Raw genomic sequence first — 26,591 nt, forward strand, 5'->3', positions numbered from 1 at the left:
AAGAACCCTTCCTTTCACAGACAGTTGATATCTTTGGAGAGTTGGGGATATGAGGATAGTTGGGGGCATAGAGCAGCTGTTGGGGTGAACAAGGAAGGTCAGCTGGGAATGGGGAATTCAATGTCTTCTCAGCTGTGCAAACAAACCTCACACCATGTTCACCTAACTTTTGTGAACATGCGCTGAAGTTTGATGTTAATATTCACACAGCTCTTACCTCTTGTCATTAGATAAATATTTCTGATGTAGCCATTATCCTAGAAACTTTTGCATAGATTACTTTTTTCCATAAATACACACCCACACTTACACTGGTGCCTGCAGTGTAAGAAAAGTGATGAGGAGTTTACTTCCCAGATTAAATTTTGTTAAAACCTATCCAGTTTTTTGAAAAAAGCCTGCCAGTTTTTTGAAAGACAGGACAGCTATGAATAAACCAGCTGTTTGATAGATTCACTTTCCTATACAAAGGGAGAAGGTTATTCCATTACCTAGCAAAATTACTGTAAGTTTCCTTACTTCAAAATGAAATCTGAAATATCTTTCTTCATGAAATGCTCTTATATCTTTTCCTAATTATAGAATTGCTATATATTCTTTCTGTAAACAGTAATTATAAAGCAAGCATTATGTGCCCATTTATGCTCATAAAGGACATTTTAAAAAATCCTATTTCCTGTTGCTCAATAAAGATAATTGTGAGAACAATATTTATGTAAGTAACGCTTTCCCAAAGGGAAAGCAAGATGGGATATGACCTAATGTTCCCAGAGTACTGTAAAACTAATAATGGATTGCAGAAATGGTAGCAATATTTATTGAACTTTGGCAGCCATGAACAGAAATGTAGACGGGCTGCAGAAGCTGAAAACAGGAAGTATCACCCAGAAATAATGTAACTACTGTGATCATAGTGCTATTTATATTTTAATATACCACTATCATCTGTGGCCATTTTATAGGAAGGCAACTGTTTTTAAAACATATGGTTAAGTGTTCTTTTATATTGAGCAGAGAAAATCAAAAGCTGTATGAACAGCATAATCATAAAGTCAATGGTTAGTGACAAATCACTGAAAAACTTGATCAATTTTTAAAAATATGTTAACTTCAAAATCATAAATTTGCCTTTTCCATTACATGGTAATAGAAAAATATCAACTTTTCCCCATAGCTACAGTTTCGTTAGTAATCACAAGAAATATACACTCAAAATCAAATTGAAGTCTCAATTCAAAGAAATATAGGGTTCCCCCATCCCACATCAGCTTTGTGAGTGTATGTGAGGGGAGGCATGTTTGAAGTATCAGCATTTTCCTCCTCAATATCTTTTCCTGACAAATAACTTGATGTAGCCAGCCAACTATAACTAGCAACACTTCCCATGAAAACCACGCTGTCTGCACCCACTCCCTGTGCACTCTATATAAATGTTCATTCATTTATTTGCAACCCCCAAGGACACTCACTCATTTTCTTGGGCTCACTCATTATTGCTTCTAATAAGACACATACTTGCACCCTTCTGGAATCCAGGGGCCCACCCTCAAGAGTGTGCAGGCCTGCTAATGGGGAGAGGGAGGGAGAAGGAAAGAGAGAACTGCCCCAGGGTTTAGCAATTCAAAAGGGACCAGGCCTTCTGTCTGCAGCCATTACTGCAGAAGTATCTGGAACCCTGGGATCTTTATATTGCTGCTGGAGCACCAGTGGGTCTGAGGGTCCTTCCACTTGAGGCTCCACTCCTTCTGAGAGCGCAGAGCCAGCCCCCCTTCCCACTTTGCCCAAGTGTCCAGCAAGCATGCTCCTTCAGAATCATAACTTTTCAGAAGGCTCTGCTAGGCAATCTCATCCCTCTGTGAGTTCACACATGCTAGTATAATCTCTCATGCACACATGCCTGCAACCCATCCACTCTAACAACATACATATTGCACCATTTCTCCTCAGAGAACACCAAAGTGCCATTATAAGAGAAATCCACGCACATACTCACTATCATACATCCCCACTTGGGACATGCACCTTTAAGCATGCCTCTACCCAGCACAAACATGTATCACAGGCCACACATACTGCCTCTCTCCATTGTACATTCTTCTATTGTCCCCACATCATAGTAGCTAAGCATCTCCTTCCCACACATGCATACACCTTCACTGGCATGCACAATGTCCCTTACAGTGCAGACAACATTGCCTCCACTGCCTCATAGCACACGTGTACCCATTTGATACACAAGGCTCATATTACACACACTTGCTGCAACCTCAAATGCTTTTGTTCTCCTATTCTGCTATGTTGAACTCTCCTGCTTTAAAAACTACATCATACTTTCTCCCCTTCTGATATTATATTAAGTATTTATATAGTGTCATAACTTTTCCTGATACTTTCTAAAGATAAAAATCATATGCAATCCCTGATTCAAAGGATGTATGATGTTTCCTTTATCACTGGATTATTTTAAAAAATCTGTAAAATTAATTTTTAATTGAATTTTCTCTTCTAAATAATTTAGTGTACTTTTTTTTCTTTTAGGAAGCTTTTCTTGATCCTATTGATGTTTAAATCAAAACTTGAATCATTACTAAAAAAAGTTTACTTCAATTTCTAGGCGCAATAAAACTTAAACAAATAAATTACCACCTGAAATTTTAAGTCATCCTGCTCTCTAATTAAAATACTCTCAAAAAGGAGTCTTGTCTTATATATTTTTCTATCATTTAGTAGAAAAGTAACAGTACATTACAAAGTAGCCATATTACAGATATAAAAATCTATCTTTCTTCTGAATTGTAAACTTATGCAGCAAATCCACAGTCCATATTATTTTATTTTACTGGTCACACAACAACAGCAGTGAGTCAGTGAATTTATTTCCTAAGAACCACTTTATTAAGTTCTGATAAACTAAATTGTTTTCCCACACAATAATGGAGGAACATTTTAATTTAAAGAAAAAAGTAACAACATATTATACAGTATACGCTACTAAAAATAGGGGAAAGTTTCTTGAAAGCTGATGATATTCACCAGGGAAAAACAACAAATGATTTAGATAAGCTCTGAACAATGTTAGCATTATGACAAAGAGTATATAGAAATAAGAAACAGCCACAGTTACTGTATGCTTAAGCTTGGATAAATGAGCCATGCTCAATTGCCACTGAATATACTTCTAACCTTTGGAATGAACTGTAAACACTGCAAGGATTAAACAGTTCAAGTGAAATGAAGAAAGAAAAATAATTAAACAAATCTATTATAGTACCTAGTTCTGGTGAGAACTTTGCTTTCCATTTTGGTCAACATAATTAAACTCAATTTTACTTCCACAGACTGAGTTTATTTTTATAAAATAAATATGATGAAGTTTTCTATTTTATATAGTTCATCAAAACGTAGCTCATCATATATATTAAACATTTGCCTTTTAAAACATACCATAAAATAGCTAAGCCAAACTACTGCAAGTCGTTCATTTATCTATCTTCTGGAATGGCTGAATTCAATTCGTTATATATAAATTTGGTTAATATTGTACAAAAGCAAGGAGAATAAAATCTAAGGTTCTTTCTTTTTAGAACCACTAAGGCTGTAAATAAAATATTTATCTTGCTTATCCTAGATGGCTTTGTGGTTAAGGTCATGCCCTTTAACCCAAGTCATATAAATTGTGTCTCCATGGAACTTAACATAGAAAACCTATGTGGAATGATTTGGAGTGTACAAATAAAACCTAAAATAGTATGTGCCCCTAAATACAAGAATTATATTTTCTTATAGCATATGTGGGTCTCCAGGCAGTATAGTCATAGCTCTACTCTAAAAATAAGCTGCAATGCAAAAATTAGGAGCTGATCCTGTCGCTTTTATCAGTGGTTAGTAATGTAATTAGTCCCAGAAGCAGAGCTGTGCAAATAACTGAAAGTTTGCAGGACAAAAAAAGAAATAAAGAATTAAAAAAGTAAAAAAAATAAGAATTATTACTATTTATCTTGGATTAAACAAAACACTTCATTCGTTAAATAAAAAGTTTAATTTTGATATTTTTAAAAATAAAAACAAAATTCAAAACAAAAAACCCAAAACATTTCATTTTGAAAATGCTGAAACAAAATGTTTAAATTTTGTGTTTCTTTTTTCTGACAAAAATTTTTGTTATTCAGCACAAATTTGTTAAATATTTCAGTTACCCTAAACCTGCATTTTTCAGAATTTTTTTTTGGAAGAATACTATCACCAGCTTTACCCACGAATATGGTTTACTTCCATCAGTAAAAGATTGGTTCCTATGTTCCAATCCTACAAAAATGTTCATATATTTAACTTTATATACCAAGAAGTCCCACTGAAGCTAATGGGATTACTCAATTTCAAAGTTGAGAAAAAACCTAACTATTTGCAACTTTCTGGCATTCATCAGCAAGATTTTAAGAGCTGTGCCTATTGTCATAAAGATGTCATAAAGACTGTTTATGCTCTAAAATGTGTTTTAAACAGAGAAACAACTGTAAAATACTATTAATAAATGTGGGTGGGATGTCCTACCCCTTGATTCATGCTAAAAATAAGTAATACTTTCAGGTTGAAAAGGTGAATTATTCCTAATTAGACCTAAGTAATATTACTATGTCCTCTGTATCTAGGCTAATTAAAATAGCATTCCAAAGGTCAAAAGCTAACTTGCATTAATAAATCATAAAGGTTCATGATTGCAGCTGGCACATTATTTTAATTACTAATAAAAAATTATGCTTCAAATGCTATTTTTATAATCATATAAAATCTGTTGGGTTGTCTGCAGTGTGAAATAGATTCTATTTACACATTGATTTGTTCAGATATGATGTTTTGTTTTGAATTCTAAAGACAATACAGAATGAACAAAGAATTTACAATTCAGACCCATGGTATGTGTCTGATGGCCATCTTAATGCAAAGAAAATCTTTACAATTAAACTAATTATTTGCAAGCATAGTGTTAATATTGTAGTAATGAAACGATCAGCTTTCTCTGCTCATTCTATTTTAAGTTAGAATTCAAGGCCCTGAAGAACCGATTTCAGAATTTTTGAAAGTGAAAAATAAATTCAAAACTACAGTGAGTATTCATGAATTTCAGGAGTTTAGGAACAGGAGTACAGTTATATTATATGGCCTGCTTTGAATATACTATTCAAATATCTCTATTCTGTGCTACTTGATTATTCACAATAGAAAATAGCCATGCAAGTATTGGAATATTCATGTTTTCATGCAATGTGATTGACAGTTGTGTAATTGTGGTTAGCTGCTTTGACCAAGGTTTCTATAGCAACAGCCTTACTGTCAATTCTTACCTGTTTTCTGGTCATCCACTGTACTGAGCTTAGTTTCGTCAGCTACTGTTAAAAGGTAAATGTATAAGGTTAGCCCAGTTAGTGCCCACACCCCACATGCATCTAACATTCCAATTTTCTAAGTTAGGAGGCATTGGTAACATCATACTTCATGCAAATAATATGCAACATTGAGAAAATGTTCTTAATAAAAACAGCAGCAAACTAGTACATTTCATGCAATTTGTCAGTCATTTCCATGTCACAGGCGGGAACAATATGTTATTTACATGTTAGCGCATCACAGCTAGCCAAGACAAGTCAATACCACCAATCTTATTTTACAGAAGGTGGTAATATCCACAAATATTATAAAGTTAAAAGTGCTCCTTGCATTTTAATTTCAGCATTTTATTAAACACTCAAAATATATTTCTTAAGGGTACTAGAGTCTGCACTTCAAAACCTGAATCCAATGACAGATTTATGGATAGATTAGTTAGAAATAAATTACGAAATAAATCAGGTATAAAGTAAGAGATTATGTCTATAAGTGGAATATTTACACACTGTTTGGTTGCTGCTGCAGTATATGGTTTCCAGCACATATATATACCATATGGCCTAAACCAGAAGTGGGACCAGGCCACATTCTCTAATATACTGCTTCATTTATATCCCCATTAATTTCAGTAAGTTTTGCTGTAGACTATTAGGAAATCAAATAGTCAAAGATGTAAGATATAGACATAAATTGAGAATATGGATCTCTTCCCAATGTCAACTCAATAGAAATTGTTACTTTAAAAAAAATTATATTCAGTGATTTATTTTTCAGTATACATTTTCACCTGTTACAAAATATCGATAGAGGCTAGGTAAGTGGTAAAAGATATTGCTGCACCTTGTCTCTATTGGATCAACATCTGTTGGTGAGACACAAGCTTTGGAGGTTATACAGAGCTGTTCTTCCAGACCTAAAGCTTTTCTTTCTTTCTCTTTCTCTCTTTCTCTCTCTCTCTCTCTCTCCTCCCCACCCCTAACAAAAGTTGGTCTAAATCTCACCCATCTTTTCTCTCTCATATCCTGCAACTGTCATACAAAAGAATATCTTAGCAAATAAGTACATACCCATGTAGACTCCCATACGTTGCATGTTTAAAACCAACAAATCTATAGACATTTACAAACTGTACATGCCACTTGGCAACTCACATTATTTATATCACTACTTCACACATACATGTTTTGCTCTGTGTGTGCCAATCACATATTTGAAATTAAAAACATCTATATTAACAACATCAAATCCATGTTCAGATAAAACATTCAAAGAAATATAACTCACTACCTAAATCCATGCTTTTAGATTTTCGTGTTTTAACAAACTCCAATTGACTGGCATCTGAGTATTGTTTTGTGCGTTTTTCTGACATGCTCTGGCGTCCAAAACCCTCTCGCTGGAAGGCAAGCACTGGATCAACATCTGGACTAAGAGTGCTGTGGGAAGGGAAAATAAATTAGGCAGACATTTATCAATATCATGCAACCCACTCATCTGGAGAAAAAAGTACCTGACATTTAGTACATGACTTCTACCTTCTTTATCCGTTGATAAAGCAGCTAATTTTAAATAAACCACTGACGTAAATGGAGTTCCATCAAGAATCAATCTGGCATAGTGTGTCCAGAGCAACAGTGGTTTAACAAGCATCAATAATTAAAAGCCTACTAAACCTTCATGGACAAATGTGTACATAATGCCTATATACATCAAAACACATGCAGGAAAAATCACACACAGGAGATATTAGAATGACAATGCAGTGTACACTTTCCATATATATAGGAATGATTTTAAGTGAGTATTTCTCATTCTCAGTGACACACATGGTTTGTTTTCCAATGAGTTTATATAGTGCAGTAGTAAAGCACAAAATGTGTACTGGCTTGTCTGAATATCATATGAATTTCTCTGAAACTGCAGTTAAAGAACTGTGATGGACCTTCTATATCAAAACTAAAAACAAACCAACCCAACATTTTCTTGTGAGTTTTTCAGTGTATTTTCTGGATTTAGCCTGACTAGAAATATTGCACTAACATTTTCCAATCTCATTTTATGGAGGGTGAAGGGAAGGAGATGGTAGTGGTTAAATCACTGGTATTTGAATTCAGTTCCTGGCTTTGCCACAGACTTCCTATGTGAATCTGGGCAAGCCATTTAGCTCTTTATCAGGAAGGGACTTCAGTATGTTTCCTGTCTCACGGGAATTTGAAGATAAATTTATTAATGTTTGAGAATGAGGAGGGAAACTGGAGAAAGAGGGTAAAGATGTGAGGATAGATTTACAGTAAAACTCCAGTGGTCCGGCATCCAATGGTCCGGCACTCCTGATGGTCTGGCACCATCTGGAACCCAGAAGTGCTCCGGGCTGCCGGACAATTGGAGCTGCTCTGCCCCCGGCTTCCTCGATTCAGCTGCTGCTGAAACTTGGGGACGCCTGGAGCAGAGCAGCTGGGGTGCTGCCAGGTTGGTCCGTAGCGCCGCCCCTCGGCATTGCGGGACCAACCCAGCAGCACCCCAGCTGCTCTGCCCTGGGCTTCCCCAAGTCAGCCGCTGGTCAGTTTCAGCAGCGGCTGACTTGGGGAAGTCTGGGGCAAAGCAGCTAGGGTGCTGCCGGGTTGGTCCCGCAGCGCCGAGGGGCACATCCCCCCCACTCCACCCCAGACACCTCATAGCCCCCCCTTCCAATAGTCCAGCATATTTGATAATCCGGCACCCACCCCCTGGGTCCTAAAGGTGCCAGATTATTGGAAGTTTACTGTAGTTTGGTGTGGCACTAAGGGGCTCAGGAGAATATGAATGAGTTTGCGATAGGTAGATGAGATGTGGACAAATGCATGAGTGACTTGACAATAGATGTTTGCTCACAAGTGACATCTATGCAATACCTTTCACTTACATAGGCCCTGATCCTGTTACACTGAAAGAAATGTCCAATGTGTTTTGAGATCAGTAAATTTGGCTCAGTACTTTACATCTAACTATTGCAGCAATTTCTATGGTGCCTGTGTACTCAAGACCATGATTTAGTCATTTTTTTTTTAATTGGGGCAAAGTGCTTTGAAAATATTGACAATTTAATTGTCACAATATTCCTGTGAAATAAATGTTATTCCCCACATTACAGAAGACGGAAACAATTTTTTGAACAATTTACTGCAGTGCAACTGAGAGCTGAAGATGGCTCACATGGGTTTAAGAATGTGCTCTCAAATACTTCAATTAAATGTATATTCAGCACCTCTCAAATCATAAATGTCTCTCCAAAGGTCACACACGAGTTTTTAGCTCACAACTACTATTTGTACTAAATGATACATTTGTTAATATTAAGGGAGGAATTCCTTTAGCAACATCTGTTGATGTAGCTTAAGTTAGAAATGCTCCATTTCATCTTGCTGAAGAGAATGCATCGTGTGCTTCTTTCTTTACAAGGACTGAATTTCCTGTTTGTTTTAGCTGCTTGCTCTTTTTTTATTTTATCTTCTTCACATAATTGTTTACTTTTCCAAGACATATCAAGTTTCTTTTAAAGTTGAATATCATGTTCCTGTAAATTGAGCTTTGTATAGGATTATTCATTTAAAGTCACATGCAGCATGCTAAAACTTTATGATTAAATACAAATTTCAAAAGTAAATCAAGGAGTGTGGAGAGAATGGCATGGTTTGGAGAAGGAGCCAGAATTCCTGAGTTTTGATCCCAGCTCTTCAGCTGACTCTACTTCTTGAGTCCTTAAGCAAATCATTTAATCTCTCTGTTTCTCTTCAGCGTTCTCATCTGCACCTCTCACACTTAACCTGCCCCTTTGAGTTATTATGAGGACTAATTATTTAATATTTGGAAAACATGCTACAAATTCTAAGTACAAAGATTTACTTTTTCATCTTATCTAAATCTAGCTTGCTAAAAATATCAGAATGTCATATTATGCTAATAGTCCACAGTAATAAAGAATTTTAAAATATATTCAAATGAGGCAATACCTATTTCAATAATTAACAAACACCAATTTTATAGCCAGTTGAACATATAAGCTATGTAACTCAAAAGTACATTGATGTGGTAAATATCCATAAGTTAAAAGTCAACAAGCATAGCTAAGTAACTAAAATGGCTAATTTTAATATTTTTCAGGCTATGTTAAAGTCTATCTCCCATTACTGAAACTCATTTAATACCCATCACAATTTACTATTTTAAAGCACACTTAACACATAAGATTTCTGGAACAACAGCTGATTCTTAAAAGAATGTAACCGTCTTCTGACCCTCTGTGTTATTAACATTCCAGTTATTAATCCGGTCTTATTGCCCATTTGTTTTCATAACATTTTCATCAAGGATTAGTGAGATATTGTCAGGCTGGAAAAGCTTACATTTTCTGCTGTGATTCAGAACAGCTGCCATTCTTGTTTGGATAACCCTTCGTCCATATTCTTAGCTTTACCCTTTGAGCCTTCTAGCGATATCATACAATGCACCTTCATTTTACAAGTCTTCCTTCAACCATTAGCAACAGGAAATTAATGCAACAATCTACTTCTGCTGCCATTTATTTTTTTACAAATAAAAAGCACTATATATGAGTAAGGCTGTAAACTGATCTGCTCTTTTACCTGCAATTGTATCTAAAGACCTCAACAATTTCTCATAAAGGTAGAGATCTAAAGGTTTTTGTATAAAATGAATTCCATAATATCTAATCTATTTTCTTTGTCATTATTTTCAAGATCAGAAAGGTATATGAATGGTAAGTTACACTGCACCAGTAAATGTAAAAAGCATCTGCAGATTTCAAATGGACTTTTACTGAAAGATGTAGTTTTTTTTACTCTTTTCCCCAACACTCATTTAGCTGAAAAATTCACTCAAAGATAAGTATTATATGACGTCTTAAGTGCTGTTCAATTTAAAAAATATCAGACTTTCAGCTCTAAAATCCTTTTCCAAAAGACACAGATGGACATTTCAAGGGCCCAAATTACAGGTGAGACTTTTCTAAGGAAAAGCTGCAGTATTAACAGAAAAGCAAATTGAAGACGAAAAAAGTTATTTTACAACAATTATTAAAACACTGCTTAGAATCAGCAAGAGCAATCCCTGAACATCAACTCAAATTAAACATAATATCAAAACAGAAAAAGCTGACTAGCGCAAATCAAAACCAAAGGGCATTGCTAGTGTTACTTTATTAAGATATTGCTGACACATTCATAAAAGAAGCAGGAGATGGGGGTAGTAAGAAAATTCTTATTCTTTACTCTGCTTGTGTTAATTATCACTACACCCTAAGGAGGTTGCTCCATAGAGAGGGTCTTTTATTTTGCTCATTGCTGTACATAATTACTAGACTTGCAAATTAATGCAGTTCTCTGAGATCTGTACTAACAGAATGCAATATTTCTTTTATTAAGAACAATAAATTTAATAATGGGACTAGTACATTAGCCATTGGAGCGCATATGTAAAAATTTATACATAAAATCACAGATTCAACCTAATTAGAAAGTTAAATGTGAGATAAATTGGTTTCAGTGTTTTAAATTATGGAAAATATTACTGCACTACTTATAAATCACAATGCAAAACATAATATTTATCCTAAATAATCAGGTAATCTTAACTTGTTAAATGTTATGTGAGCAATAACACACAAATGGCAGGCCTAAATTAAGAGCACCCTTAATTTCTAAACAGATTATTGGAAAATTATTCATTACCTTAAATACAGTAAAAGCTGACACATATGTGATAAAAGTCTCCTAAATATACATTAGTACATACAATTAAATCTTGCATTTAATTTTGTAGAAAATATATTTATAGAGATAATTATAAATTAACATTTCCCATTGGAATTTATCTTTAATGTATTATAATCTTAAACTTTTAATGAGGCATTCCTACAACTGTTACGATTTTCTAATTAAATGTAAAGATGGCTCATCTTATAATTTGACTACAGGATATTAATACTGTTAACGCAGCTATATACCAATTTGGTCCTAATAGTATTTGGTAACATTTGTTTAAATGTGTTTAGAACTGCATAAAACCACATAGCTAGAAAGTAAAAGTCCATCACAATTATCTGCACAGACTCTCTTACTGAAACAGCAGCAATTAAAGTCTGGAAAATGTTGTAGTTTGAATGTTAAAAAAATGAAAAGTAATAATCAGCATAGCTAACCATTACATTAAAGAGTCATAAATTATTCCAATTACTACCATTTTCATGCCATGGACTATGGCCTTACCAGTCTGTAGATTCATTAATTGTGGCTTTAGCCCATGCACCAACATCTGCTGTTCCAAATCCTACATCATCATGGGAGCTGGAAGATGACTGGTCAGAAAGATGAGGAGGAAGTACTGGCAGTCTATCATCTTCAATAATAACAGTATCATCTTGTGGCATGTTCACTGTTGGAGACAGCTGGTATTTACCTGTTCCATGTGGGGAGGAGAACAGGGGAAAGAAACTGTAGATTAAGCCCTGAATGTTACATATCGTATATTATCCAAATGATAAAATGTCATGTCAAATCTGTTACATCACAGATAAGACTGATTTAACACAATCAGTAACATTACATGAGATATGCTACATGAAAGTCTGAAAAATATGTATGTCAATTACATACATCCTTCTGAAGGAGAGTATTAAGTAGTGCAGGTTGCGATCCTCAGAAATTAACAGAAGTGGCAGAACTGGATCAATGAGAACTGATGGGATTCATGACCTCCCATGAGCTAGCCCTTGGTCACCAAGGCACACATTTTCCAATTTAGTATTCTTACTTTACAAACTTAAATCCATATTTGGATGTAGAAACCTTCAGAAATGGCTTAATTTTCAAAAGCGTTGAGCACTTATAGATAAAACTAGTCAAAAAATTGAAATGTGGAACCGTTTACCTCCTCCCCCCCAATAAAATAGTTAAATGAATGAACAAATAAACAGGCAGACAGTCATTTATGTAGGTGACCTGGTTTTAAAAGACAACTACACACCAGACTTGTAAAATTTGAAGGACAACCTTAATTCTGTTCCCACTGAAGCCCTAGGGTATATCTGCACAGCAACATTATTTCAAAATAATTTTGAAATACTGTCAAGCCGGAGGACTTCTTATTCTGACTCCTGTAGTTCTCATTGTACGAGGAGTAAGGGATGTCAGATGAAGAGTGCTCTATTTTGAAATAAGTGCTGTTTAGATGCTCCCAATTTCAAAATAAGCTAAGCAATTGATGTAGCTCAATTTGCATAGCTTATTTCGAGTTAAGCCCTGCTGTATAGATGCACTCCAAGTGAATTTTAAATCAAAGAGATGGCATAAGGACTTGACATTACACTTCATATGTGAACGTGCTTCAGTGGGACAACTCCTATAGGCAAGAGTTGTTGCACTGGAGCCTAAGTAGTTTTACAAATTAGTGAAAAGTCATTTCTTCCTACTTAAAAACCAATTTGTATGTTTTGAAGAAACTACCACTGTAATCCTACCATTTTAGACATACTTGGAATTATATTTTCCACTAATATTTCCTATGGCATTTTACGTAATAAAGTTTTCAAACTGTTTAACAAAAAGCAGAAGTAGCCTTTACATTTATATAAAAATCATACATCAACAGGATAGACTAAACAGATACAACGTCACAAAGGGACTTTTTTATTACAGTGTTCAATAATATCACTATAATTTTAGCCTGAGTCACCATTTCCTATTTTCAGTGTGGAGGTGCTTAGATCAGGGTTCAAGATATTTAGCAGAGAAGTAAAACTGATGCTACAGAAAATGATCAGCCTTAAAACTTTCCAGTTCAGCTTTACCTGAGATAACATCACCTCAATAGATGCAATATTACTGCGCTAAACTTCTTTTTACTGGTTATAGGGAATACCAATCATACTGGAAATATGGAAATCAAGTATTTTGTTATCTCAGGTAATTAGCTAGTTATTAAGAATAACCTTTTCTGTAACATGAACTTTACCCCCAGATATTGTTGCTTGTTAAAAAATTGCCTTCTAAAAGGTTTGGTTATTTCCTTGGTATAGCCTTGAATATTTCCAATAAATAACAATGAAAGAACATAGTAAATACTGAAAGAAACTTTGTTTTGCTATAACATTAATTAACAAAAATTGTCATGCATATTATGAATAAAACAGAATATTATCAAATCAGCTGACTTACCATATGGCATGATGTGTGTGAGTGTACACACATGTAATGTAGAAACAGGACAGCATGGTACTAACTAGGAATAATTTACTGTGTAATAAAAAGTATCAAGGGTTGTAAAAGTTTTGTTATTATGAGTACATGCATGGCCAGATATTTTGCTCACCTCTTTTAATACCTATCGGGACAAATGAGAAAACCCGTATGTTGTTATGAGACCTATAGCAATTCTAATTTTTCCCCTTTTGTATAATCATGTTGCTGTACTGTTACTTTAATTGGGCCAATAAACTGATACAAAAGAACATTAGCTAAAATTCACTGTATTTACGAATCAAATATATTTTATATGGTTATTTCAAGAAAAATTTGTGGCTGAATGAGATATTTTCTAAAATAGATGAAAATGATTAGAATACATTGGTACTCCATGGCAAACAACCTATTATTGTCAAGCAGAAATGAATGTGCTCAGTTTACATAACTGCTAATTCTGTGCCCAGCAATCACTTTTTTGATGGACAGGTTAATGGTTAGCCTGATAATGTATTCCTTTTCAAACATATTGTCTACAAGATTGTTAACTCAGTAGTTAATAATGTCTCCAATGAGTTGATTGTGAAAAAGTAGAACCTTAGTGCATTTTTCAGATTGAACTTTCTGAGAGGCTCAAGTAATTTAGTCACATTTTTAACTTTTCCTCTACTATTCTTAATATCTAACAAGAATGAAAATTGAATTGTATTGATGCTTTGAAATGAAAGAGATAAACTTGAAGCTGCCGAGGAAAACAAGAGAGAGAAAGGCTTCATCTTCAGAATACTGTTGTATACAGCTCACCAATGGAGAAAGTAAATCATGCCTCTTCTGTGGAGGGCTTACAGCTAGTTATAAACAGAACCCAGTCTTGGAAAAGATGAATCCACTGCTTTAAAAGGAATGTCTCCAAAAAAGTGTATCATCCCAAACCTAGCACTCTTTGCTATGACTTGATGGGGCTACTTATTCAAGCATGTGCTCGAGATTGCTTGCTGCAACTTTACACAACTCTAAATTATAGGCTGTCAGTCTAGAGAAGCTCTATAAATGGTAGAAAAAGGGAGAGAGAACATTTTTTTCTTTTCGGTATGACTCAACTCTTGATATGACTGGGCTTGTGTGAACCAGTCACCTACCTGCTGCCCTGATGAAGATGATGGGATGACGCTACCAGATACTTGATGAACAAGATACCCAAGTGTTGATAATGAAGAAAAAGTATCTCACCAAGCTCCAGTACTAGCTGGATGGCTTACCAGACCCATAGCCATGTATTGCTGAGCTCTGCCCAGATGCATGGAGCATCTTGATTTTGAAGAGATAACAACTCTGGAGAAAAAAAGACATTTACCTATTTCTGTAACTGGTGTTCTTGCTCATGTTCATTTAATTTAGGTGTGTATGCTCATCACATGCATTGGTGCCGGTGTGAGTGATGCCGAGGGGCACACGCCTCTATGGGTCTGTGCTCCAATGCCAGCAACACGTAAGACCTCACATCTTGCCATGGACTGTCCCTCACAAACCTTTGCAGGCTATAGAGTGCTCTCCTCTCTGGCTGAGGAGGCGAGCGGAACCATAGGATGCTCAGCCATAAAGGGGCAAATGGCGGCTTCCCTCAATGCCGAAGTACAACAGTGCTGGACACCACAAATATAACTATGCTTGCAGAGTGAGCAAAACAATTCTTGCTATGCATATATATAGTAGTTTATGAAGTAAGGATGTAAAATATCATTTAAAATGCTATGTTTAAACACTTAACTGTCTGCTGTGTCATGCTGGGGGTTGGGGACTTCTGGAGCAGCCCCTAACCCACAGCATGGCACAATGGGCATTGCGTCATGGTGGGCTCTGCCCAGACCAGCTGCTCCAGACAGGACGGGCAGGGCCTGACACACTGCGCCACAGATGGGAAGCTGCTCCAGTCCGGCTGGGCACAGGTTAACCAGTTACAGATAAGCATCACTCAGTAAGGGTGATGCTTACTGAGTAACTGGTTAAATAGTTACCCTTCCACATTCCTATTATGAAGTACAATGGAATCCTTTGGTAGCTCATTAACATGAGCTATGCAGGAAAATTGAAAGAATTGGGCTCGTTTAGTTTAGAAAAGAGAAGACTGAGAGGGGACATGATAACAGCAGTATCTAAAAGGGTATCAAGTATCTAAAAGGGTATCAGAAGAAAGAGGAAGAAAAATGTTCTCCTTGGCCTCTAAGGATAGGACAAGAAGCAATGGTCTTAAATTGCAGCAAAGGAGGTTTAGGTTGGACATTAGAAAATCTTCCTAACTGTTAGAGTGGTTAAACATTGGAATACATTTATTAAGGAGGTTATGGAAACTCCAACACTGGAGATATTTAAGAGAAGGCTGGATAGACATCTATCAAGGATAATCTGGATTGTCCTTAGTCTTGCCGTGAGTGCAGGGGACTGGACTTGATGACCTCCCGAGGTTCCTTCTAGTTCTAGTATTCTATGAGCCAATAAAAGACAGTGTCAAACTATGTGATTTGATTGGCAAGGTGGGTGAGGAAATGTAATTTATTGGACCAGCTTTTCTTGGTGAGACACAAGTTTTCTCCAAAAACTGTATTGCCTCCCCTGCTTTGCTTCTCTGCTATCCTAGGACCAACACATCTACAATTACACAGAATACAATCTGAGTCATTGTTATTCTAATTAAAACCTTGATAAATAACTTCTGATTAGTCATCTTTAGTATCAAAACCTGCTAAGGTCATAAGAAATCAGCAACTGTATGTAATAATCAATGGGCTAAAGAAACATCCAATTCAGAGAGAGAGCACCCTGAAGTAGGGATACCCTAAGCAGCCCAACTTTGTTGTGGTCACATCAGATTTATGTACATTATTTAAACATGATTTGACCTTTGCTATAAAATCCAGCTCTGTAAGCATGGAGTCCCACTAAGGAGGAGGGCCAAGATAGACAGAATTAGTACTTAGGCAGAACATAAGGGCATGGCTCTCTTGGAAACACCATAGTAGCACAGCCGATGCACTGTAGCATTTTTAGTGTAGAAACTACATCCATGGAAGGGGTTCTTTCGTCACTGCAGGGTCTCCAGTTCTCCTAGAGGAGACGGCTTGGCTGATGGAAAAATCCCATCTACACCGAGGCTTATGTTGGCTTACTTACGTCAGACAAAGCGTAACATTTTTCATCACCCTGACTGCTGTAGTTAAGCCAACCTAATCATGTAGTACTAATCAGCCCAAAGATGAGCATTTGCAAGAGTCTGGGTGGACTTTTATCCTCTATATGCATAGGACACACTCAAGAGTTGGCTATGGGCATATCAGGTTCTATGGGTTTTTGGAAGGGCTAATGGTTTGTTTTTGCCATTTGCTAGGACTTCAGTTACTGATCACTGCTCAAAGAAATACATTGGACTTGATGGACCACTAGTTTTATGCAGCAGACCACATCCTGTATTCCTTTGATGTTAAATTATAGTGTATCCCTTGACATGCATATCAAATATCCTCTCAGGTTCAGTTAAGCGGTTGCTACACAAGATTTTTACATGGTAACTCATTCATTAATGCATACCCAAGTTTTACATGTAAATCCCTGACCACTGAAGGAAAAAAGCAGTGGCTATGTGCTATGCAAATACTTTATTTGGAAAATGGAAACAGCAAAATTAGACTAGTTCCACTTTTAAAATTACAGCACCAACAATTTCAACCACATTTTCACTCTTTGAACTTTTAATTCAAACTTTAAAAAAAATGCATCACTTTCTTTAGACAGACATGAATTTTGTATATTTGGTCATATTATTCTTCATTATCCACAATAGAGAATAACAGAACTTTTCAGTTTATGTTTTGGCTTTGCTATGTGCATTCAGAGTACAATATGACTGAACTGGTACAAAAATCACACAAACCAAAACTGTGGTGTTTCACAGAGGTTTAAGAACTATTTACAAAGCAATAACTAGCAAAAGGCCATAACAGAGATTTTCGCTTTCTAAAGCTGAATAGATATCTGAAGGGACTGAAAACTAAATTCACCTTTGCTTCATGCCAACTCTATAGGAATTTTCCAATTCTAATGCTGTACATATATGTCAAACTTACTAAAATGCAGTGGATTTCACGGCTATGTTGTAGCAACTCAAGCTAGCAATAAAAGTATTTCACATCAGGTGCTATTTTAATCAAACATCTTCTTGCTTTTTAAATTTGAAAATCCTTACAAGTTAATCCCATGATTGAGCTACTCAGTAAGTCCAACCACTCCTGTGGCAAGACAAGTCTTTATGAACTAAATCTGTTAGTAGCAAGCTGAATTGCTGCAGAGCAAGTGCTAATAACCTCGTTACCCACTGGGGGCTATGCAGACAATACAGCACAGAATCCAAACAAAGGATGCATAAAATCACGTAGAAGGTTTTAAAACTGGTGCCCTGCAAAGCAGAAATTCAACGGAAATAGGCAAACATGTTATTGAACATACTGGCTTCAGTTTATATTATTTTCTTTTTTGAGCATAATACAAGTGAAGCTGAATCAATGCTGCAGAATAACAATACTTTTTTATAGTAATATTCACTGACATTTTATTTGCATGCAAACTCCTCAAACAGACTAATAAGAAGTGTAGTTTCCCACCTCAGTCACAGAAAACCATTTTAAATGTTCCCATTTCTTATGCCACCTTTATGGGCTCTGAAACTTACTTTATCAATCGATTGACTTTCCCCTTTCACATTAAGCAATCTGGAAGGCTTGTGAAGAACAGTTCTTTTAAAAAGACATGCTTTAAATTGGTCATTGCCACTTTCACGTTTCATGCTTCCCACATAAATAATACATTAATCACCCTTCAACGAACTACCGAAACGACAAAACAAGATCTGATTAGCAGAGTCTACTTGACTCACCCATTATCCTACTTAGTGCTGCAGTCCTTGTGGGTGACTCGGTGAGTCCCTCGATCCCACTGTATAGTGAATGGGAAATTCTACGTTCCCTGTCATCAAGTATGGTGTCTATAGGCAGTTCTGGCCCAGGGGGACTTCCAGGTGACTCCAACTGCATGGAAAGAGGAAAATCAGCACTGAAGTCCATTTAACAGCATGGGGGAATGATAACAACTTGCCTAAGGCTTGGGCCCGGCTGAGCACCAAATGCATTAGAGCTTTTCGTCCCAGACACAAAATAATTTACTAAGACAGCTCTGCTTAATGACCAACTTTCCATGCCACTTTATACTGCACCTCCCATGGTGCCTTGTCAAATTTCAACCCTTTTGGCAGAAAATATGTCGACAAAAAGCATCACATTTTGGTCTACCTTTGCTGAATACTTTCTTAAATGTATAGATAGCATGTTTCAATATTCTGTGACAAATAACTTGCTCTCTCTCATATATTGATAGACTGTCAGGAGAAGACTTCTAGGAGCAGCAGAGAATAGGAAACATTTCAAACTCAGCTACTTACCCTTTTTGAAGTAATGAAATTAGCTTCTGTACATGCCTATCATGGGATTCCCCATGAAACACGCTGTCATACAGGTTTATATGACATACATGAACTCATGCTGCTTATGATAAAGTCTTTGCTCAGACTTCTCACCCTTAGGATAAAGAGATTTCACATGCCCATAAAATATGGGAGTGTACCATGTTGTGGGGGTATTTGCAGCATCCCTGTCAGTTTCAGTACAATCAGCATTTCCAAACCCCTAAAACAGCCCAGATACCTCTGCCCAGCATGATTCCTCAAGACAGTACTCCCCCATGTATGAAGAGCCAGATCCCTGACATAGTGTCAAAGGAGACAGAAAGATGTTGCTTGGCCATGCAAAGAAGGGGAGAATAAACATCCTTTCTCTCCCCCACTCCCAGCTGCCCTTCATCAGAACTGTCTTGTGTGTATCTCAAGGGTGCCCTTATGTTCACCCCTCCCCCAGGAGAATCTGGTCACATCTCAAGTCTGATTTTCTGTATTATGACAATGTAGCACTATAGTAAATAAAACAAGGAATTCACACTACTATGGCTCTTTCGAGTAACAATGATCACCAACTTGAATCACTCATGAATCACTGCGTTCTGTGTACCGGCAATCTAGGAGCAACTTCCTACAAAGGGCCTGGGAGTGATGTGAACACCTGTTCACAAGAGAACCAACTGAAACTATCAACTTGTTTCAATAGACTAATAACCATTATGGGAAAGACTTCATCTCCCATAATCCCATAAACTATCCAATCCCTCTGCTTACTGAGCTTTGCTGAGGTGCCTGACCATAGTCGTTTTGGCCCCTTGTGGTTACTGGTAACTGAGTGATTATGGGCACTTTGGACAAAACATCTATCCTTGGCATAGATATTAAATTGATTTAATTTGTGCACTGAATTCTGGCCCCCTCAGGAGAAATTATGATGAACTTATATATGTATGTTCAAATACAGTATGTAGTACTGTAATTGGTTAGGGCATCAAGGTCAGTATGTTTTGGCCATTTTATCTAAAGTTGTGTTTAGAACTCAATGCATGATATTTTTATATGAATCCTTTAGCATAAAATATTTCATGATTAAAATATATTAGTGTGCAGAGCCTGCAAAATACTGAATGTTTCCCCAATTACTGCATGCTACAATTACTTGGAAGTCACCACGCATTGAGAGTGGTCAGCACTTGTCAGGAATGGTCTCTAAAGGAAGAACAGTTCACAGTTTCACAAATTGTAACAAAGCAATATTTTTAAATAGCTCCCCATTATGATTCATGATACCAGCATGATACAGCGACTCATATTTCCAGCATGACAAAGAAATGTATGCTATTAAAATCTTTTTTAAAAATTTGCTTCAAGAGCTACAAAGGTCTCAACTACAATCTTCACAAGAGAGGCTCTGATGCAACCAGTGAACTAATATTATATGATATCTAGTCACCAGCTCAATGCCAGGAACACAGAGTAGATGGGCATTTGAGAAACTCATTGTATTCCAAAGATGAGGACCACAAAGACCAGAGTCAGAAGTCATACCGTCTGTAAAAATTATTATTTCTGTTCAAAGCTATCATCTGTTTAATATAAATGAGATATTTAATGAAGTTCTAAACTGTGAACTTATCTTTCCCAATTTGATAAGCACTGGGGAGAATTACTGCATTGAAGGGTCAACACAATTACAATTGGAGGCACATCAAGCTGCAGGAGAATAATAAAGTTGCAGTGCAAGTGAATTAGACTCAATAAGGTTTAAATTGTAAAATGAGGATTTGTTTTATTATGTTTTTTAAAATTGCAGATTACCAGTGACAGCTTTACTGAAAAGTAAATTAACAATATTCTAAGTCTTTGATGCAAAGAAATCAAAGATAAATTTGGGAAGAATAAAAATATTAAAATTTGAAATGCTGTAAAATATGTAGTATGTCCGGAATTTAACTTCTATGCCAATTATGTTTAAAGGTGAACTAACCTTTATTTCGCTTAAAAGAAAGAGTGATAATGAGTCTGAACACATTACTGTAGTATACTTCTCCAGTCAGATGATTTATTTCCCCAGAAAGGCAGCCTTGTATCACTGAATTAATGTAACAAATGTCTAGCTTCTTATTTAACCATATAATGCGACCATTTTCCACGTAACAACCAGACTGGAAAGGTAACAGTCAAACTTTCTTGTGAGACAATCCCAACAAACTTTTAGAAAGATACAAGAAGAAAGCTTAGAATAATAGAGAAATGCATGGAAATTCACACTATGTAAGCTGATAAGCTGCAGTATGCATAAAGAATGAACAACAGGATCCTTGTGTTTAGATGGCTGCGCTTTGTAACAGAAACCATGTATTTTACCATTTTCATGGGAAAGACTTTTCCCAGTTTCTAATTAGCATCTCAAAAGAGAGAACTCAATAAAGACATCAACAGTCAGCTACACAAATATTTAACAAAAGAGACAATGCCTTTTCTAAACTAACAAAAACTAGATGAGGGGGAGATACACAAAAGGCTTTTCAATAAATCTTTTATCTCTCTCTTTTTCCAGGAAAGTTTGTGTAAAAAATATGTCAAAGTTGGAGTAAATGCTGCTAGCAAGACAAAGAAATGGAGTAAAAGCAACATTACAGTAAAAATAAAGAGCTGTTGTTCCTTATAGGTGGCTTCACTCCTTCCTAAACTGGTTTCATTGCTATCCTGGCATTATCTATTACTAAATATAAATAAAGGGCAGCTAATGTAAACACAGTCTTACATGCTTCCCATTTTCAATAAAGGCATGACTATGAAAACTAGTAGTGCTGCTATTGGCTCCCATTCACTTGGCCTCAATTATTACTGGTAGCAGCATCATTGTTCAACATCACTGTTCCACCTTTATACACTAGTACTAAACTATAATGGGCTGCAATAACCAAATTATCACAGAATCTTAAGCAAGTTGTTCTATGTAACAAGTTGCTTTCATCTTAAGGTAGCCAGTTTTTGGATCTCTATATCAACCCTTTATTATTCAGATGAAATAAACTATTTTCTAAAAATTATCTGCATTATCTGCTCCTTATCTGGAAGATGAAAGAACAACTAACTTTGGTCTCTGTTATTTAAATATTACCATTCCACGTGAAGTTAGGAGCCTGAGTATGAGAAAAGTTATCTGCCATAGCACTGCCAAAATATTAATCTGTATAAGCAATCAAATCAAATTTCATATCATGCATCTTTATAAATGGAACAATCATCCAGCTCTCTCTCATTTCCATTCAGAATGTAATTTATCAAAACTCTGATTGACATGAAAGCATTTGTGGTTTTAGAGGAGCGGCTACAGAAGTTTGTTAAATAGAGCACTGCATTCTAACTTGAGAAGAATGAAATTCCTTTCTGCTGCACAAAATTATTCCCCAAGCTTTTTTTCTTTTCTCTTCTGCATTTTGTAAGCGAATGTGTCCAAATTACTCAGATCTCCTTTCCTAACCCTTTTCCTTTCAGAATACTACTGCCAAAATTAAATGAATGTTTGATTGTTAACATCTAATTTAGCCACCCAAACCAGGTACAAATTTGTAAAATGGGAAAACTTGTGCTATGGTCAGGGAGGAGGTTAATTCTGGTTTGTGTGCTTTTGTTTTATATAAAAAGTGCTGCTAGCATCCTTAGCACTGTGAAATTGGTACAGTATAGGTGCATCCAGCTGCAACACTTTGGAGAAAAAGTGGCACCATAGTTTTTAGAGGTTTCTTGGGGGTTTTTTTTTTGTTTTGTTTTGTTTTTTTTATCAGGGATGTCATGGAGCTTGGGATGCATTTAGTAATAGTCTGTTTCGGGTACAAGAAAAACACTAGTGAAGGAGATAGAGGCAGTAGTTAGAAGAAAACTGACTAAATTGAAAAGAATAGAAGGCAATGTGGGATGGCAGAAGAGATATGAAGATGGGGATTTGAGGTACATCATACCCACAATTAACTTCTCGATATTTCCAGATACGTTTGCAGTTTGGATACAAAGGACATTTTTTTGGGGGGGGGGGGCAGTTGAGTGCGGCTAGTTGGCTTGAACAATGTGGTTATTTGGCCACTTGAGTGTGGCTAGTTCACTAGGTTCACAACTGGTTGGACATCACGGTGCTATACTGTACGTCTCAGTATGGCAACTAAATAAAAACAGGACTATTTCCTCTCTATATATAATGCATCCAAATTACCCAAGTTATGAGGGAGTGGGTGGGACAGATGAGCCAGTTCTAAACACTTAATTGTTAAAATAGATTTGAGGGCAGAAGGAAGACTACTTGGGCTTGCTACTGCTCTCTACCTCTGTGTTGGGTCTTGTTCGGCATTCAGAAGGCAGGAGGAAGAGAGATGAGCAAAGATACCCAAAGTATTCTGGAACATGGAAATCTACCAAATATGATTTCTGCCGCCATGTTTGGAGCTAAGTGAGTCTCACAAATTTACTGAAAATACTTAATTGAACAAGTTAATTGGACTATGGAAACCTTTATCTTTTTACACTGAGTGACTATGTAATGATCTCCTTTCTGGTAGCAGATATTCACCTATTTCATACAATTAGTAACTGACTCAGTGTCAGCGCAGGTGTCACTGAAAAATGTCCATTATGGAGATTACCAGGGAAGGAGGAGTGAAGAGGGAAAGGACACAGAGCTGGGCAAATAAGGATTATTATTTGGGGGATGCGGGGGGTCAACACATGCCTCCCAATTGTGCTGATTTGGCAGTTGCTGGTGCTTGAGGGTGGTACATGCATTATGGCCATGGAAAAGCCAGCTGTCTGCCCATCCAGCCCAATAAAAACACCAACCAACCTCTAGCATAAGAGGCCTGGCATTTCTTTGTACAAGTCAGGTATCTCAGTGATTTAATAAGAAATGCTAGCCCCCTGACTCTAGCTGTCAATATGCTGAGTGGGCAGAAAGCTGACTGACAGATCAACAGAAGCCTGCCAGCAAGTCCAGAAATCTTTATTAAATATAGTCAACAATAATTTCAAGATCATCTTACTGCAAATTCTTCCCACCTCTGCAATTGATGTTTGACACTGAGCACACCACTTAACCCTTCTGTGCCTCAGTTTTCCAATATATTTGGGGAGGAGAGGGTATATACAATCCTAGTTATACACAGGAGGACTGTTATCCAGGATGGACAGAGATGCAAAACCATTCTCTCAAGTGTTCCTAGCCTTTGTTGTTAAAACCTGGGAATGGGGACAGATCATGTGATGATTGCCTGTTCTATTCATTCCATCTGCTGGAAAACTAGTATCCTGTCTGACACAGTATGACTGTTCTTATGCTAAGCTTCACAGAGTACCCAAAAGTTGTACATTTGATAATATAGATTTTAGCTAAGGATAACTTTATTAAATTTATTTAAAATACCAAGAACCAGAAATACCCAGAACATTTAAAATATATACTCATCATCTCTGTGTTAGTAACATTCATGTAATATCAACTGCATGATTTCACTTGAAAAAGCTGAGATAGCAATACAGGCTTATAATAATTTTTGCATCTATAGCAGAGATGTGACAACATTTAACTATGTGAATGTGCTGTGCCCCATTGCAGAGGAAAGAAATACTTGGTTTGGTTTGAAGTTTATTCATCACAATAACCCTCTCTATTCTTATTTCAATATTTACTACATCATAATTTACTTGAAAGCCTAGATAAATTATACTCTATCTCCTGCTGAGTCAATGAAAACTGCTCTAGAGACAATGTTTATTGCTTACAACAACTGAAGCAATAACAATAAAGTAATGTTTTTACCTTCTGGGAAGATATACTGGTCTCCTTTCAGTCTATTGCATTATATTTTACCAGTCAGTATAAATAATTCCCTCATTAGTACTCTGACACAGACAAAATGCTATGTTTGTGTAGTTACTACAACAGTTATTGTAGCTTTAATTGTTTTATAAGCTTATTGTGGCCTACGAACCACTGGAGTGATATAAAGCTAATGTTAACATGACAAATGAAAAAGCAGAGAAAGCTTTATAACCCTTTGAAACTTCTCAAATTAAGTAAGCTTAGAATTTAGAGAGTTAGATTTTTAAGTTAAATAGCATCTATACCTATCTGCCCTTTGTAGAGCCATGGGACACTGGCCTACCAATATTATTTCCATTCTATTCAATAGTCAAAATCTTATTTCATTCACAGGAAACAGGTTTAGGCCTTAAAACTGAAATTCTGCTCTAAAATGGATGTTAAAATGTGCTATTCTACTCTTTTACTTTAGTCTCGGTCTTTCTTCAACTCTAGATCAAATTGACTTATTTAACAAATAAAAAACCATTAAAAACAACATTTAGAAGAAATTTAAAATGGTTAAAAAATTCAATAGTAAATGTCATATATACCATTTGCTTAATATCCAACTGATTCTATCTTATTGCTAACAGCAGGCAGGGTTACAAGACAGCACGATGTAAAAAGCCATCTTGTTTTTCAAATTGAAAATTGCTTACTGGGCTGTCATTTTTTTTAAAGGAGCTTTTTCTATAAACCAGCCTGGCAAATGAAATTTGTGGACTGAAATTTATGTGGGATTCTTATTTCTTAGGCACCATCACAGCTTTTAATGGTTTTACAAATTGTAGACAAAACCACTGAGGAATTACACTGGGTGTAAATAAATACAATTAGAACATAATATAACAAACAATTTTGATGACACACAAGAGGACATATGCATAATCCAGCTCCCTACATCTTGTGTTGGCTCTGCATGACTAACAGGAATATAAATTATTTTTTGTCAAAGTTATAAAAGTTGAACAGGAAAGTGCAATTTCACTGACACACTTAAGAATGCAAAGACAAGTTCATTTTTTATCAGATTCTCCAAAAAGCAAGACAGACTATCTTTTCCCTAATATTTAATATGGCAAGAGGTGAAATTTTCTTTATTATGACAACCTGAACACTGCAGAAGTCTACACCTGCTGAAAATATTTTTGAAGTGCATCCATCATTGGATGAGTCACATCATTCTAGGACTTCACTATGTCACCCTTCTATATTTGGACTTGCTGGCATGTGGATGATGTATTTGGGACATAGCTCAGAACAAGTCTCAAGTAAAACTTTACTGAGGCTGTATTATGGTTAGGAGGCAGCTGGAAAGAGGGTTCAGGATAACACTATTCCACAAGAAGGTAATGTTCGTATATATTACTGAAGTAAGGTTTTCCACATAATGTTCATAAGCGTGGCACCCAGAATTTAGCACAGTCAAAGAAATGTCCAAATCTGTTGCGTCTGAGGTAGGAAAATAGCAATTACTTAATTCTGTACATAAAGATGGTGGTGGGAGATGCAGTCCCTATTTCTGTGGCCATCATCTTGGGATTTAAAGATTGGACTGTTCCTAAATAAATGAAAAAGACAGTTTAGGGAGAGGATTGAGGGATCTACGTCAGAAGAA

The 26,591-nt window shown here is 36.2% G+C and overlaps 1 protein-coding gene across 13 annotated transcripts in view; it reads right to left on the reverse strand.

Moving 5' to 3' along the window:
• The window catches only part of PARD3 (par-3 family cell polarity regulator), a 683,059-nt gene that overhangs the window by 210,877 nt on the left and 445,591 nt on the right, over positions 1-26,591 (reverse strand). For 7 of the 13 annotated variants that reach the window (XM_075922683.2, XM_075922688.2, XM_075922682.2 and 4 more), the window contains 4 exons: positions 18,544-18,694; positions 11,649-11,838; positions 6,670-6,821; positions 5,343-5,387 (listed from right to left, as the gene is read on the reverse strand). In XM_075922683.2, coding sequence (XP_075778798.2) covers positions 5,343-5,387; positions 6,670-6,821; positions 11,649-11,838; positions 18,544-18,694 — 538 coding nt within the window. The remainder of the gene's footprint in view (positions 1-5,342; positions 5,388-6,669; positions 6,822-11,648; positions 11,839-18,543; positions 18,695-26,591) is intronic. The other 6 variants (XM_075922689.2, XM_075922685.2, XM_075922679.2 and 3 more) reach the window with 3 other exon arrangements.

This window comes from Pelodiscus sinensis, chromosome 2, assembly GCF_052426305.1.
Source record: "Pelodiscus sinensis isolate ZL-2025 chromosome 2, ASM5242630v1, whole genome shotgun sequence".
Lineage (NCBI taxonomy): Eukaryota > Metazoa > Chordata > Testudines > Trionychidae > Pelodiscus > Pelodiscus sinensis.